At 34.7% G+C, this 16,225-nt stretch overlaps 1 protein-coding gene across 1 annotated transcript; it reads left to right on the top strand.

Annotated features, from left to right (window-relative positions):
- Window positions 1–801: 801 nt before the first annotated feature.
- On the top strand, window positions 802–5,992 carry LOC143582259 (uncharacterized). The gene is made up of 10 exons (XM_077064865.1): window positions 802–865; window positions 2,287–2,428; window positions 2,505–2,602; window positions 2,689–2,817; window positions 3,220–3,420; window positions 3,512–3,950; window positions 4,046–4,105; window positions 4,205–4,596; window positions 4,702–4,839; window positions 4,956–5,992. Exons 1-10 carry the CDS (start codon window positions 802–804, stop codon window positions 5,990–5,992), a joined length of 2,700 nt encoding a protein of 899 aa, XP_076920980.1.
- Window positions 5,993–16,225: the final 10,233 nt, after the last annotated feature.

The following is a 16,225-nucleotide window of genomic DNA, read 5'->3' as shown; positions in this document are numbered from 1 at the left end:
TAACGTTGACATAACAATAATTTAGTTTTGTAAAAATTCAAGAATTAACAATGGTAATTAAATATAACAAAATAAAAATAATAATTATAAGTAACTTCCTATTAACATTTATTAGTTACCAAAATAACAAAACTTGATAATTTACTAATACACTCTTCTAATTAAATAAATTGAAAATAGAAAAGAAAATATGTGATTGGTTGGAATTATTTCTCACATTTCTTGCACTAAGATCATTTCTCTCTTGAACTTAAACATATATATATATATGTTTAGTTCTTCCACAAGCCGAGTTTGCTTACAATCGGTCTAATCCGAAACAATGGGATTTAGTTCTTCCACAAGCCGAGTTTGCTTACAATCGGTCTACTCACAGGTCTACGGTATGAGTCCTTTCTTGATCGTTTATGGGCGTAATCCATTTACACCGTTGGACCTTGCCCCATTGCCCGCAACAGAATACTTCAGTGCAGAAGGCGAAGATAGAGCTGCGCAAATCAAGTTGATACACTAGCAGGTCCGTGAGCAAATTGCCAATAACAATATTGTTTATCAACGTTGGGCGAATTTAAAGCGGAGAAAGGTTGTGTTTAAGGAGGGTGATCTTGTCTGGATACATCTTAGAAAAGATCGTTTTCCGGGTGGTCGTGAGAGTAAGTTACAACTTTACAACTGCGTGCAGATGGTCCATTCAAGGTGTTAGCAAAGATCAATGACAACGCATACAAAATTGATTTGCCAGGCCATTATAATGTTTTTGCTACTTTTAATATATCCGACTTGTCTCCTTATGTGCCAGAAATGGATGACCCGTTCGACTCGAGGACGAGTCTCTTCGAAGAGGGGGAGAATGATGCAATCAATGGTCCGGTCCATGTTAGCCCATTGGGCCAGGTCGATTCAGCAGGCCCAAGTCGAAGCCCAATAGGCCCATGCGTACACATGGAACAGGAAGGCCCAGACTAGGGGAGGGGGTTGGCTGGTGACTTGCAGAACAAGCTGGAACATTTAATTCTTTTAAAGTTTTTATTTTTATTGAGTATTTGAATTTACTTATGATTGTGTTTCCTTTTATTTAGCTTTTGGGTTTGCCTTTAAATACTCTGGTTATTTTCTTTGCTGAGGGATTGATTTCTTTTGAGTTTTATATACAAATAAGTTCCAGCTTTTATTCTTGTGTTTAATCCCAACGTGATTGCATGAGAAACTGCATCATATATATATATATATATATATATATATATATATATATATATATATATATATATATATATATATATATCTTTTAGTAGATATGACTACAAGTTTGAACGCAGTGATGTGTGTATATATATCTGTCATCCAAATCAAGAAAGTCAATAGTATATCATGTTATCAATCCTATCATTAACTGTTATATCAATCAATCAATCATGCCCAGTAAAATCCCACCGACAGCAAAGCTATAAGTAGGGTCTGGGGAGGGTGGGATGTAGGCACACCGTACCTCTATCCAAAGGAATAAAGAGGTGGCTTCCAGAGAGACCCTCGGCTCTAAGTATATGTGTATGAAGCAAAATAAAGGAAATCAAAGTTTAACAGTTATATATAAACTACTACTACTAATAATAATAATATTAATAATAAGATCACAGTTTAACAGCTATATAAAAGCTAATAATAATTATAATAATAATAATAATAATATATGTAAAGGAAATACCATTATGGTATGTGACCTAAATAAGTTAAGTCTAAGCCCTAAGGTATTCAATTCTCTCTAAAAATCCTTAACTTTAATTCTACTTCTCCACGAATTCCTATCCTCAACCATGTCCTCGGAGAGGTTTAGGTCTATCAAATCATGCCTAATCCTCTCATCCCAAGTCAATTTCGGTCGTCCTCAATTTCGGGCAAATTAAGATGGTGATTTTAAGTAATTTACAAAGTTTCAAGCATATGGTACAAGTTGAAAGAAGGACAAAATAGTCTTTTTAGCATAAAAACTCACGTGCATTCCATATTTTTTCAAAATATTTACAACATTTACCCCTTAATTTTAATTAACTTTTGTAAAATTAAAGAATAGTTACAACTTTGATCCTTCATTTTTTATGTATATATTCTTTATATTTTCATTTTTAACCCAAATACCTTCGCGATTTTTAAACGGTCATGGTCTACAGAAGAACTCCTCAGGTATTTTGTGTTTTCGTTATACGTTTTTAAGCACTTATATATGGTTTATATTTCTTTTTAAGTAACCAATAATGCTAATTTATTAATTTTTAATATGTATAAATTTAGGCCAAAGTCAACATTTACCATTGTCTACCATTTCCAATAATACCAATTACATGGATTATCAAGCAACACCGATTGTCACGCTACCATATCATTTAAACGGAAATCAGTTTTCAAATTACAACGCAAACCAAATCCCGAGTATGTAAACTTTAATACATTATTATTTTTTAGTAAAACATTTTGGAAATGAAAACTAAATTTTACTCTGTTTAATTCAGGTGGTTCTTATGTTCCGAAAATAATATCCACCATTTATCTTCTCTTGCAAATTCTAATCCGCATACAACACATTCCTCCTTAAATTCTTGTGTCCCTGGTATGTTAATAAAATGTTGTTCACTATATATTTTGGGTATCAGTTATTCTTTCTCATGTTTATGTTTAATATGTAAAATGATACAGTTAATCGGATCTTCGACACTTTGCGAAATATTCCCTCATCAACACAAGTAACGCGTTTACAATCTAATAAGGAGAATGTGTCTCCATCAACAACTTCAAATTTATACTCTTCAAATGTAGTAAACAACGGTAAGTATTTAAAAAAATTTCACACAACTACATATACTCTTTAAATTTATTTATCGGTTTTAAAACACTTGCTTAGTCTTAAATATTGATATTCTTACCTTTAATTTCAAAATCTTGAAACATGTACACCATTTGTGATCTCTGCTGCGTCCAAAAGGAAAGAAAGAAGATCAATTTTAGATGCCAAAAGAACTGCTTCAGTTGACATAACAAAAGTCGTCTACAAAATACCTCTTCAGGTATATTCCGTTTTCCTTATAAGTATTATTCTCATTTTTTTTAGTTTTTTTAAATAAATGAAAAACTTACATGTTAATGGTCGTCTAATTTTTTGAAATGTGTATTTGTCGGAATTATTTTTACTACCTTTATAATAACTTTTATTTATTTAATTATTAGCAGGTCGTCTATTTGGAAGTAATGTTCACGAAGGATCAAACGTGTCTTCTGTTGTTGATGATATTCCTGAGTCATCTAGGACCTTTCGTAGAAGGTCAAGAAAAAGAACTCCTATAGTACCTATACCTATGGCTGATTTAAGTGAACGTGCTACATTTGTTGGTTATCAAAATGTTTTAGATGTTTATAAAGGAATATCATTAGGTATAATATATATTTTCTATTTTTATTTCAATCAATTATAATGTGTTTATCTACACTAAGTAACTACATATCATGATATATTAATGTGTAGAATATGTTGATCATGGAAATCAATCAGTTATGTGTCCAAGTTGCAATGCATTGTTATGGAAAGCCGAAGTTAACAGACCAAGTAGTACTAATGAAGAAGGAGCTTTTTCCCTTTGTTGTTATAATGGAAAAGTCGAACTTCCCGATGTTAGACAACCAGATGAAAGTTATCTTCAATTATTTCGTGGTGAAAGCGCTATCAGTAAATACTTCTTGAAAAACATTAGACGTTTCAATTCGATATTTTCGTTTACGTCTATGGGAGGAAAGATTTACCATTCAATAAATAGAGGCAATGCGCCTTATACGTTTCGACTTAGCGGTGAAAACTATCATTGTTTAGGAAGTCTTTTACCGTTAGATGGACGTAAAGCACAATTTTCTCAACTTTACATTTATGACACGGAAAACGAGATTTCAAATCGTCAACGTGTATTTGGGTAAATATTTTAACTATATTCTTCTAGTTATCATATTTTTGTTTTAGTTTAATTTTTATTGTATTTAATCAAACTATATATTTTTTTATGGGCAGTGAAAATAATTCAAAGGTCGATGACCAAGAAAAGCATATTATTAATTATTTGAAGAAAATGTTAGATTAATATAATCATTTGGTCCAAGCTTATCGAATAGTACGAGATTGTTTTGAAGAAAACCCACAACTAGATTTGAAGTTGCGGATGGTTATCAGGTTAACATACTTCATCCATCATACATCTCTTCAATACCCGTTATTTCATCCTTTTGGTGAGGATGGTTATCTGGTTAATATACTTCATAAGAATGTTTCGTCTTCATCAACCGCAGCACGCAAGAAGGTTACAATGCGTGAGTTTTTTGCTTATCGTATTCAAGATAGGCCAAATACGTTTTCAACCATGTTAAATGGTAGGCGTTTGTTTCAGCAAATTTTAGTTGATAAATGTAAGATGATTGAGGCTCAAAGATTACATTTTATACGCGGCAAAAAACATGAACTTAGGTGCGATACTTACAAAAGTTTACGAGGTATGCAAGCTGTTGGAAATACTAATGTTTCAATGGCTGGTCAACGTGTTATTCTACCATCTTCATTTACTGGCGGTGCAAGATATATGATGCAAAATTATCTAGACGCTATGTGTTTTTGTAGATGGTTCGGGTAACCCAATTTTTTCATAACCATAACATGTAATCCCAATTGGCCAGAAGTTAAAAGATTTCTTAAGGATACAAAGTTAAACTCGGAAGATAGACCTGATATATTATGTCGGCTTTTCAAGCTCAAGCTTGATGTAATGATTAAATTGGTGAAGGATAAGTCTTTGTTTGGAAGGGTTCAAGCAGGTAGTTTTATTTAATTTTATGAATATACAATTATAATAGAAGACATACTTGTATGTTATAAATGTTAATAATATTTATATGTTATTGAATATTTACTTTTATTATCTTTATTGCAGTTGTTTACACGATAGAGTTTAAAAAAAGGGGTCTACCGCACGCTCATATTTGCATATTTTTGCATCCGGGTAGCAAGATTCATAATCCAAAATATGTAGATAAATTTATTTCTGCTGAGATCCCAAACAAAGACCGTGATCCAGACCTATACAAGCTTATATCTGATCATATGATTCACGGTCCATGTGGTGATGCTAACCCGAAGTACACCTGCATGGTAAACAAAAGATGCTCCAAATATTTTCCTAAAATATTTAATGATGAAACAACTGTTGATTCAAATGGTTTTCCGGTATACAAAAGAAGAGATAACGGTCAATATGTTGTTAAGTCAGATATAATGATGGATAATAGAACTGTCGTTCCATACAACAAGACTCTATTAAAAAAATTTCAAGCACATGTTAACGTTGAGTGGTGCAATCAAGATGGATATATAAAGTATTTGTTTAAATACATTAATAAGGGTCCAGACCGAGCAACAATTTCGCTTGTACAAAATAACAATGGTGATAACCAAGATCCTAATTTAGATGAAATCAAAGCGTTTTATGATTGCAGATATGTGTCTGCATGCGAGGCTGCATGGAGGATATTCGCATTTGACGTGCATTATAGGTTTCCGTCTGTTATGAGGCTTGCTTTTCATTTACCCGGTGAACAGCAGGTAATATATGGTGCTAATGAAGATATTGAAGATATTTTAAACAAAACAACTAATGCTTCTTCCATGTTTACCAGTTGGTTTGAATGTAATAAGAAGTATGACCTTGCAAAGACTCTCACATACGCTGAGTTTCCATCAAAGTATGTTTGGAAAAAACAAGATTGTAAATGGGAACCTCGGCGAAGGGGTTTTGCAATCGGTAGAGTTCATGCTGTTCCAGCCGCATTCGACGAAGCTTACTATCTAAGAATATTATTAAATAAGGGTAAATGGCCTAAATGTTTTGAAGATATTCGAACAGTTGATGGAGTTGTGTGTGAAACTTTTCGAGATGCATGTTACAAGAGAGGTCTTTTAGATGATGATTAGGAATACATAGAAGCAATTGAAGAAGCAAGTCACACTTCTACCGGATATTATTTAAGGAAGTTATTTGCTACAATGTTGATTACTTATAGTTTATCTAGACCTCATTTTGTTTGGGAAAGTACTTGGCAACTTTTAGTTGACGGTATTCTATACAAACAACAAAAAGATCAAAACAACCCTGGTACGATTTATGTTTTTTTTAATATTTTCAAATATTCCAAATATCTAACATCAACAAATTTTTATATTATATTAATTTTAGTTGGTTATTATATTTATTTCAGGTTTGATTCTTAATGAAGAGCAGCTAAAAAACTTAGCACTCCTGTAAATTGAAATTTTTTTCATTTGCAACAACTCAAGTCTTAGAAGACATCAACAAATGCCTTTTCAAGATATAGAAACAATTTTAAGAGCAACTAATCCGTTGATGGTGGAAGAGCTTTCATATGATACCGAGACCATGAATAACGAATTTAATAATCTATTTGATTCGTTAACCGATGAACAGAGGGGTTTATAATGAAATAATGAACACTTTGGTTGATAAAAAACGTGGCGTGTTTTTTGTTTATGGTTACGGTGGTACTGGAAAAACTTATTTATGGAAGACATTATCTGCATCTATAAGGTCAAAGGGAGACGTTGTGTTGAATGTTGCTTCAAGCGTTATAGCTTCTTTGCTGTTGGAGGGTGGAAGAACAGCACATTCGAGATTTTTGATACCCATTAATTTGACCGAAGATTCCATATGTCCGGTAATATTACAAAATACTTTTTGGTACTTTTAATATTAATAGTTTTTTTATTATAGATTGTTTTATTTGTTATTCGAATATAAATTTACTTTAAATAGGCTACGTTATATATATATTTTTTTCTTTTTTCTAATAATTAGGTTAAAGGAAATACCGACGTCTATGAGTTATTAAAAAGACAAGCTTGATAATTTGGGATGAAGAACCAATGATTCATAAGCATGCTTTTGAAGCTTTAGACAGAACTTTAAACGATGTTATGAATGGTGATTCTGCAAATACTTCCGAAGCACTTTTTGGAGGTAAGGTTGTTGTTTTTTATGGTGATTTTCGCCAAATTTTGCCCGTTGTAACTAACGGTACCAAAACTGAATGTGTTGACGTGAGGTCGAAGACTCACTCAAAAATAAACCGATTACAACTAATTAGATAGTGGCAAGCGGGTATCGAACACAAGGAGTTTGTGGAAAATGTGTTACTAAGTAGCTTTGTAATTAATCTATATTAAACTAAATGCAGAAAATAAACTCAAGTATTTTGTTGGTTGATTTGATTAACAAAAAGAACTGAAAGCAATTTAACGAGTTTTAAAACAATAAGAGAAAATATGCCTTCCCTCGGTTTCAGGTTTCCATGAATGTTAAAGTTAATGTTTAAGTGAGATGAACAATAGATAAAGTTCGTGTTTATGTAAACGATTGCGATAATTGAAGATCAAGTACTTGGATTATACAACGCAAGGTGATCACTCAAAAACCAATTAGTTTATCCAACCCTAAATCCCTCCCGATTAATCTCGATTACATACAAAACCAACAACTGACAGTTCAGAACATAAAATCGATAAACTAATAATCTATCAATCAATACATAAACATCATAATAATGAAATTATTAAGATCAAATAATCTCAGAAATTGATAAAACATTCAACCAAACAAGCATAATAAACATTACAATCCGAGGGAAAACACAAAGGAGTTTAGCCGAGCATGATTCGGGTTGTCATCCCTTCGATTATGATTGTCATACAAGTTGAAAACAATTGTTTTATGATTACCACACTCACAATTGGTCAAGGATCTCCCAAAATCGCCCTAGGGTCGTTCTTAGATGAAAAGTTATGATAATAATGTCAAAATCCGTCCAAAAATACAAGTTATAACGTTTTTACGACTTTCCTCGTCAGGTCCACCGTAAGCTACGGTGGCCACCGTAGTTTACGGTGGCTTTCAAATACCCTACGGTGGCTTAAAACTGCCTTACGATGACCATTTTCATCAGGTCCCACCGTAGCTTACGGTGGCTACCGTAAGCTTCGGTGGCTTTTAACAAAGCCACCTTGTTTTCGTCATAACTTTCTCGTTTCAACTCCGTTTTCTTCACCGTTTTCGCCCACGTTCCCGTAATTACATCCTTTATCTTCTCCTACCTGCAATTATATGAGTAACCATAGTCAACTGATTCAACCAAAATAAACCGATTGTATGCATGGTTATTAGCGGTCTTATATCACTTAAGGGTTGTCCCATGGACCACCCATCACATTCCCACACTTACTCGTTGCTTGCCCTCAAGCAACACCTCAACACAAACTCTTTATTATTTTCAACTTTTATCCACCGATCTTACCACAAATCCGGTTCAGTTACGATCCCTAGTCATACCCTATTCCCTTATTTTTATCGGTTGCACTAGTTCACTTTACTTTCCATTTAAACCAAAGATTTCTAACCAAACCTAACATGCTTTCGGTTTTTACCTATACATAACACATTTACACATTAACCTTTTTGTTGGTGATCATCCATGCATTTCATATTTAATCAATTCTCCTCACATACGCTTGTACAATCATCAAATCTCCACCTATGTAAATGCTTATTGACATGAATACAAATCAAGAGGTCTTAAAATGGGTTGTAATGGGGCCAAGTGTAAAGGGTATGGAAGGGAATATTGAAGTAGCTCAAGCGATCCGATCCGACTTATTACAAACAATCTAAGAAAAATAAAAATAAAATAAACAACTATAAACATCACTAAGTTCTCTTTTTCTTTTCTTTTTTTTTTCTCTTTTTTTTTCTCTTTTCTCTTTTTTTTCACTCAATATATAATACTTTGAACATTTCATACATAAACATTGCAATTCTAATACAAACCTTTTTTTTGAACTAATATAATACTTGAACATTATATACTAGCATGATAAACATAATGGTTCACATCTCTAACTGATGAATACTAAACAATTACATAGAAACCTATTAAGTCGGATCGTTTCGCAATATAACACCGGGGTTGATTAAATAAAAGAATAGGCCCAATAAAGTTTTCTAAAGGAACCAACCCCCCGCCCCTCACACAACCATCCTCATATGTATAATGTATGAGGCCCCAACCCCCCCAAAACCCACACTCTCGCTCATCCAGACGAGGCTTAACCTAAGTGCCTCTATCACTTTTGCACTCATGCCAAGCTAAGATCTCGAAATGCACTAATTGTACAAGTTCTATCGAAGAATATCAATCATCTCACCAAACAATACTTTCTCAATTCTCAAGTGTAAATGAATCTGTTATGCAAGTTATTACACCGAAAGCATGCTAACCTTGGTTAGAAAACTACATAATCTCCTTTTTAAAAACAACTAGGCACATGTTATTTAGGGAATTGTGACCATGAAAAGGGACCAAAACTTTACCCCCCATCTTACCACTTTCCGGTTTCTTTAAACACACATTTTTTTATTTTTTTCTAATTTTTTTAATTTTTTCTTTAATTTTTTTTAAACGAAAATTTTTTCAAAACAAACGAAAATTTCCTCATCCCCCACACTTGGGATACATTGTCCCCAATGTGTGGTTTTGAGAAAATAAAAACAAAGACACTACTAAGTAAAACTCTACTTCCTTCCATGAAAAACCCAGGTTGTTCCCAACACAGTGTCGAAGAGAAATCCATAAGAATTTTTCCACACTTGGTTTTTGCTAAGATGGTAGTTTAAAATACCACTAATAACAAACAAACTAGAAATTATAATGCAAAATAAAATTAAAATATACAAAATGTACAATTACCACCTTTTGAAACTTTTATGACATTCAAGGTGGGTGACTGGCCCACTCCCGTGCAGCTTTCTCGTTATAAGCATGCTCCTTTTCAAGCAATTGTTGCCAGTCTTACAGCAAACCAGGGTCGGGCCCGAACATCTTCAATCTCCACCCTGGATCATTTAGGTTAAGTGGATGTCTCACTTTCGTCTTCCTTGGTCGGTCACCTTTTTCTGCCACCTTCTCAGTCTGTTGATGCTCTACTTCTTTCTTCTCAACTAAGCTGCCAATCACAAAACACTCCACTTTCGTGTGATCCTTGCTCAAGGATACACACTTGTTAACAAAATCCGCCTTTTGGCTTTCCTTGTCAAAAAAAGAGTTAGTATTATTTTCAAATAATAATCGTTTATCACGATTCCCACACTTTATTCCCAGTGTCCCCTTGGCACAATCAATCACTGCAAGTGAAGTGGCAAGGAAGGGTCTACCCAATATGACTGTGGGGTTGCGTGTTAGTTACATTTTTAGCATAATCAAGTACTAAAAAGTCAACTGGGTAACATAAATCCTCCACATGTACCATCACATTATTTAGCATGCCTCGGGGAAGTGTATGAGTTTGATCCGCTAAAACCACGGTGGTGTTTACTTTTTGTAGCGGACCAAACTCATACTGATCATATAAACTACCGGGCATGATACTAACACAAGCTCCAAGATCTAGCAGTGCCCGATCAGTTTTAAATTCACCAAGTTGGATTGATAAAAGGGGCACTCCTGGGTCTTGAAGTTTACTCGGGATAATATTATTATCAATCCTCTCATCCCTTATTTTGGTTAATTTGTCATTTAAACATTTATCACAAGAACAATTTTCACAAATAGATGTTTCATTCGGTTGTAATTTAGAGTTATTTTGAAAAAATGTTTCATAATTACCCACATTTTCAATCTCATCACTAATATCTTCCACCACCCTCTCAACAAATTGTGGTGTTGGATCACTTTGAACACTAGAAATTTCAAAATTAGGTAAAAGACTTACCGCGTTGATATGCACGTTGTTCCCCTTCTATAAGCTCGAGCTGTTTTTCTTCAAATTCGCCACATCGATTGCAAGTTGACCCATTTGAGTGGTCAAGGATTGGATGGCTTTGTCACGGATTTCATCCTTTTGCATGCGCACTTCATCAAGTTAATTTCTCCTTTGCATGTCTTGTTGCATCATCTTTAACATGTCCATAACTTCATTCCCATTTGACGAACTTTGACCCATTGACCCACTTTGACCACCACCTCCTTGATCTTGGAACCCTTGACTATTCCCGCCATGAAAATTACCTTGATTATTGTATTGTTGGCGAGGAACATAATTGCCTTGATTTCCTTGAAAATTCGGGTTAGATTGAGTGGCCGGGTTTCCATATCGAAAATTCGGGTGATTTTTCAACCCGAGGTGGTAGGTGTTGGAGTTCATGTTGTAATTCCTACCACCTCCCCCTTGAAGTGCATTCACCTCTTCCACCAGTGCTTGACCTACCGTACATACCTCCGTTGCATGACTCAACTCGTTACAATTTGTATAAACATTGATTACTTGATTTGTAGTTTGTACATTTCTTTCTTCCACAGCTTGCACTTGCGGTCTACCAATCACCGGTCTTGCTCTTCTACCGGTTTGAGCCTTTCTCTTTGAAGTAACCGCCATTTGTTCCAAATATGCCCAATCATCTTGCTCATAATTGGTACCAAATGTACCATTAGTAATCGACAGCAAATCCCGTTCATCCTCCATACTCAAACCCTCGTGAAACGCATTCAACAACTCCCATAAAGCAATACCGTGATGAGGACAATTCTTTATCATTATATTGAACCTCTCAAAAGCTCCATGAAACATTTCCCCCTTTTTTTGTTGGAAGGTCCTCAAACTTCTTCTCGCATCATTTGTCTTTTGGGCCGTGTAAAATTCTTCTAAAAATCTTTGTTGCATTTCGGCCCAAGTATAAACAGACACGGAAGGCAAAGTGTAAAACCATCTCTTTACCTTGTCTTCTAATGAGAATTGAAATAGAACCAACTTTACCTCATCCGATGTAAAACCTTGACCCCCAATTGTGTTACAAATGGAGTCATATGCCTCCAAATGGAAGTAAGGTTCCTCCGTTGCTAGACCTTTATACTTCGGAAGACTTTGAAGGGAATTGGTCCTTACTTCAAATGTCCTCCCTTGAGGATTGAGAGGGATAACCACCAGAGATGGATTATTAGTGATTATGGGTCGGAAATGGGTTTCAAACCCCCTTACCATCTCTCTTGCATGCCTTCTTGGTACACCCAAGGGTACCCTTGGTTGACCCATTTGCCTATAAACGGGCCTTGGCTGCGCAAACTATTGTTGAAACTGTGGTTGGGGCATTTGCGGTTGTTGAACAATCGGTGGCGGTTGAACTTGATTAACAACAACCGGTGGTTGTTGTTGAACTTGTTGAACTGGTGGTTGAGCTTGTTGTATAACTGGCGGTTGTTGAATAGGTTGTTGGACAACAACCGGCGGTGGTTGTTGTCGATTAAGCTCTTGCACTTGTTGCGGTTGTTGCCATTGATCATAACCAAACATTCCCGGATTTACCATTTTTCCTACATCACCTCCCATGTAGTAACCTTCCACTTCATACCCCTCAAATTCACTGTCAAACCTATATCCGTATCCGTCACCTTGTGATCTTGAATGTTGCATAAACGGTTGAGGTTGATATTGGTAGTTTGATTGTGATGGTTGAAAGGTTGGTTGTTGATGTTATTGAGATGAAAGGTTGGACCAAATGTAGGAAAAAGGTTGGTAATAGGTGGCAATGTGGATGATGTTTCATAAGTGAATTGGGCAGCTATGGGTTCGGTTGTGACAGGTGGTTGTTGGAGTTCACTTGATGCTGTAGATACATTAGTATTGATTGGTGGATTTGGTGGAGGTGTAGTCGGGATTGTTTGACCCGAAGTGGGAACTGGTGAATCCATGTTGTTTGATGCAGTTGGAGAACCAAGAAGCTTGTTCTCTCTGAGTAAGACTCGATTTCTTCGAAGCTTTCTGTCAATTTCGGGATCGATTACTAGTGGTGATGTCCTGTTAGATCTTCTAGTATGCATACACCTGTAGGTACCTGCACACTAACACAACCAGCGTAAACCCGAAAATAACAAACAAAAACTACTAACTAACACACGTTGCGCACTACTCCCCGGCAGCAGCGCCAAAATTTGACGTGAGGTCGAAGACTCACTCAAAAATAAACTGATTACAACTAATTAGATAGTGGCAAGCGGGTATCGAACATAGGGAGTTTGTGGAAAATGTGTTACTAAGTAGCTTTGTAATTAATCTATATTAAACTAAATGCAGAAAATAAACTCAAGTATTTTGTTGGTTGATTTGATTAACGAAAAGAACTGAAAGCAATTTAACGAGTTTTAAAACAATAAGAGAAAATATGCCTTCCCTCGGTTTCAGGTTTCCATGAATGTTACAGTTAATGTTTAACTGAGATGACAATAGATAAAGTTCGTGTTTATGTAAACGATTGCGATAATTGAAGATCAAGTACTTGGATTATACAACGCAAGGTGATCACTCAAAAACCAATTAGTTTATCCAACCCTAAATCCCTCCCGATTAATCTCGATTACATACAAAACCAAGAACTGACGGTTCAGAACACAAAATCGATAAACTAATAATCTATCAATCAATACATAAACATCATAATAATGAAATTAATAAGATCAAATATTATCTCAGAAATTGATAAAACATTCAACCAAACAAGCATAATAAACATTACAATCCGAGGGAAAACACGAAGGAGTTTAGCCGAGCATGATTCGGGTTGTCATCCCTTCGATTATGATTGTCATACAAGTTGAAAACAATTGTTTTATGATTACCACACTCACAATTGGTCAAGAATCTCCCAAAATCGCCCTAGGGTCGTTCTTAGATGAAAAGTTATGATAATAATGTCAAAATCCGTCCAAAAATACAAGTTATAACGTTTTTACGACTTTCCTCGTCAGGTCCACCGTAAGCTACGGTGGCCACCGTAGCTTACGGTGGCTTTCAAATACCCTACGGTGGCTTAAAACTGCCTTACGATGACCATTTTCATCAGGTCCCACCGTAGCTTACGGTGGCTACCGTAAGCTACGGTGGCTTTTAACAAAGCCACCTTGTTTTCGTCATAACTTTCTCGTTTCAACTCCGTTTTCTAAACTGTTTTCGCCCACGTTCCCGTAATTACATCCTTTATCTTCTCCTACCTGCAATTATATGAGTAACCATAGTCAACTGATTCAACCAAAATAAACCTATTGTATGCATGGTTATTAACGGTCTTATATCACTTAAGGGTTGTCCCATGGACCACCCGTCATGTGTCAATGCTTGCATCAATTCTTCTTATCTGGTCTAAGTGTAAGGTTCATAAACTAACTAAGAACATGAGGCTTACAGTTGGATGTCGATAATCAGACTTTGAAAACATCAAAGAGTTTGCTGACTGGCTGTTAGACATAGGTCAAGGAACCGTCGGTGGTCCAAATGACGGAGAGTCGATTATTGATATTCCAGATGATCTGTTGATATTAAACTAACTTGATCCCATTGGTGATTTAATAAGGTTTGTATATCCTGATATATTAGATAGATTCAACGAACTTACTTACTATTGCGCACTGCTTGCACCTTTGAATGAGGTGGTTCAAGAAATTAACGAACGTATGTTAGCCCTCTTTCCTGGTGACGAAGTCCAGTATTTAAGTTCCGACAGTTTAGCTGAATCTGAAGACGTTTCCGACGATGTTTGTATTCCCCTGATTTGTTAAATGGTTTAAAGATGTCAGGAATGCCCAATCATAGATTGGTTCTTAAAGTTGGTGTTCCCATCATTCTATTAAGGAATATTAATCATAAAAAGGGTCTGTGCAATGGAACGCGCCTTCAAGTCGTTAGTCTAGGTAAGCGTGTAATTGAAGCTAAAGTTGTCTCTGGTACAAATATAGGATATCGCACTTTAATTAGTCGAATAAGCCTTACACCAACTGATTAGAAACATCCTTTCAAATTAAAAAGGAGACAGTTTCCTATTTGCTTATGTTTTGCCATGACAATCAACAAAAGTCAAGGTCAATCATTGTCAAGAGTTGGATTGTATCTTAAAAATCCCGTATTTTCTCAAGGTCAGCTTTATGTGGCTTTGTCAAGAGTTAAGAGTCGAGATGGTATTAAGTTATTGATACTCGACAAAAAATCAAAGCTTACAAATAAAACAACAAATGTTGTGTACAAGGAGATTTTTGGAAACTTAGAATGATAAATATTATTTTTGTCATTTATTTTAAATTGTTCTATTCTACTTTAAGTGTTATCATGTAACTTATTTTGTTCTATTATTTTGTTATGGATTTGTAAAACTTTTTTTATATTTGTTTAATCATAACTTATAAATTGTTATTAAGTTATTACTAAATATTTCAATTTCCGGATATATATGGTTTAATAGATAGCATTGTTTAAAATTCAATTCCAAGTTTGAATATTTCAAATATTTATAATAATAATAGCTAATAAAATACTACAAATATAGGGTAACTATACATGATAATTATATAGATATAATCATTTACATCATTGGAAAAATAAACCGTCACTTCATTTATATATTTTATAATTATCAATTTAATTAATCATCTTCTTCTTCTTCTTTTACAATCTAAAGATTTTTGATAACAAACTACGCGTATATTGCTGACAAATGTCGATCATTGTCAACTGGAAGTATTCTACTGTTTTACGTAAGTATGAATTTCTGTTTAGTGATTTCTTCATGATACAAAAAGATAATATGGAGTCGGTGATGATGTTTAATAACCTCCTTAAGCATCAGATTCATGAGATTGGTGTTCGGAAAGTTTCTCCTTGTATTCAAGAAACCCATCTCATCAATCTGTTACGTGAATACCTTTATGATCTCCACAAAGATGTTTTACCGTTTGAACATCTTAGGGATTGGTTTTCTTATCCTACTCAAAACAAAGTTTTTATTAACTTTGAGAATGGGCAGTATAAAAATTCGAATCCTAAACAATTATTGTCATGTGATGATTTGTTTCTTTTGAGAGAGCTAGTTGATTTGAAGTTATCTAATCATAGAAAACAAATTGCACATCTTGACTTGGAAAGGGAGGTCAGTTTGAAGGTTAAATGGTTAGGCGAATGTACAAACTATGAAAGTGATTATGATGGTTATCCCGAAAGTTTGTTGTCCGATGATGAAGGAGAAGGTAATATAATAATGCTTTAGATATTGTTGATAGACTTAAAAATATCAGTATATTGTCAACATATTTTTAGAACAACTAATAA

Source organism: Bidens hawaiensis, unplaced genomic scaffold (assembly GCF_021521415.1).
Source record: "Bidens hawaiensis isolate Kalapana, Puna unplaced genomic scaffold, B.hawaiensis_p1.1 tig00031509_1, whole genome shotgun sequence".
Taxonomy (NCBI): Eukaryota; Viridiplantae; Streptophyta; class Magnoliopsida; order Asterales; family Asteraceae; genus Bidens; species Bidens hawaiensis.
This window is presented reverse-complemented; position numbering and strand designations above follow the sequence as displayed.

Coding starts and splice junctions, on each gene's coding strand:
- LOC143582259 (XM_077064865.1), top strand. CDS start 802: ATGGATGACCCGTTCGACTCGAGGACGAGTCTCTTCGAAGAGGGGGAG. Junction 866..2,286: donor GGAGAATGATGCAATCAATG/GTCCGGTCCATG, acceptor GTATAAATTTAG/GCCAAAGTCAACATTTACCA. Junction 3,421..3,511: donor TTATAAAGGAATATCATTAG/GTATAATATATA, acceptor ATTAATGTGTAG/AATATGTTGATCATGGAAAT.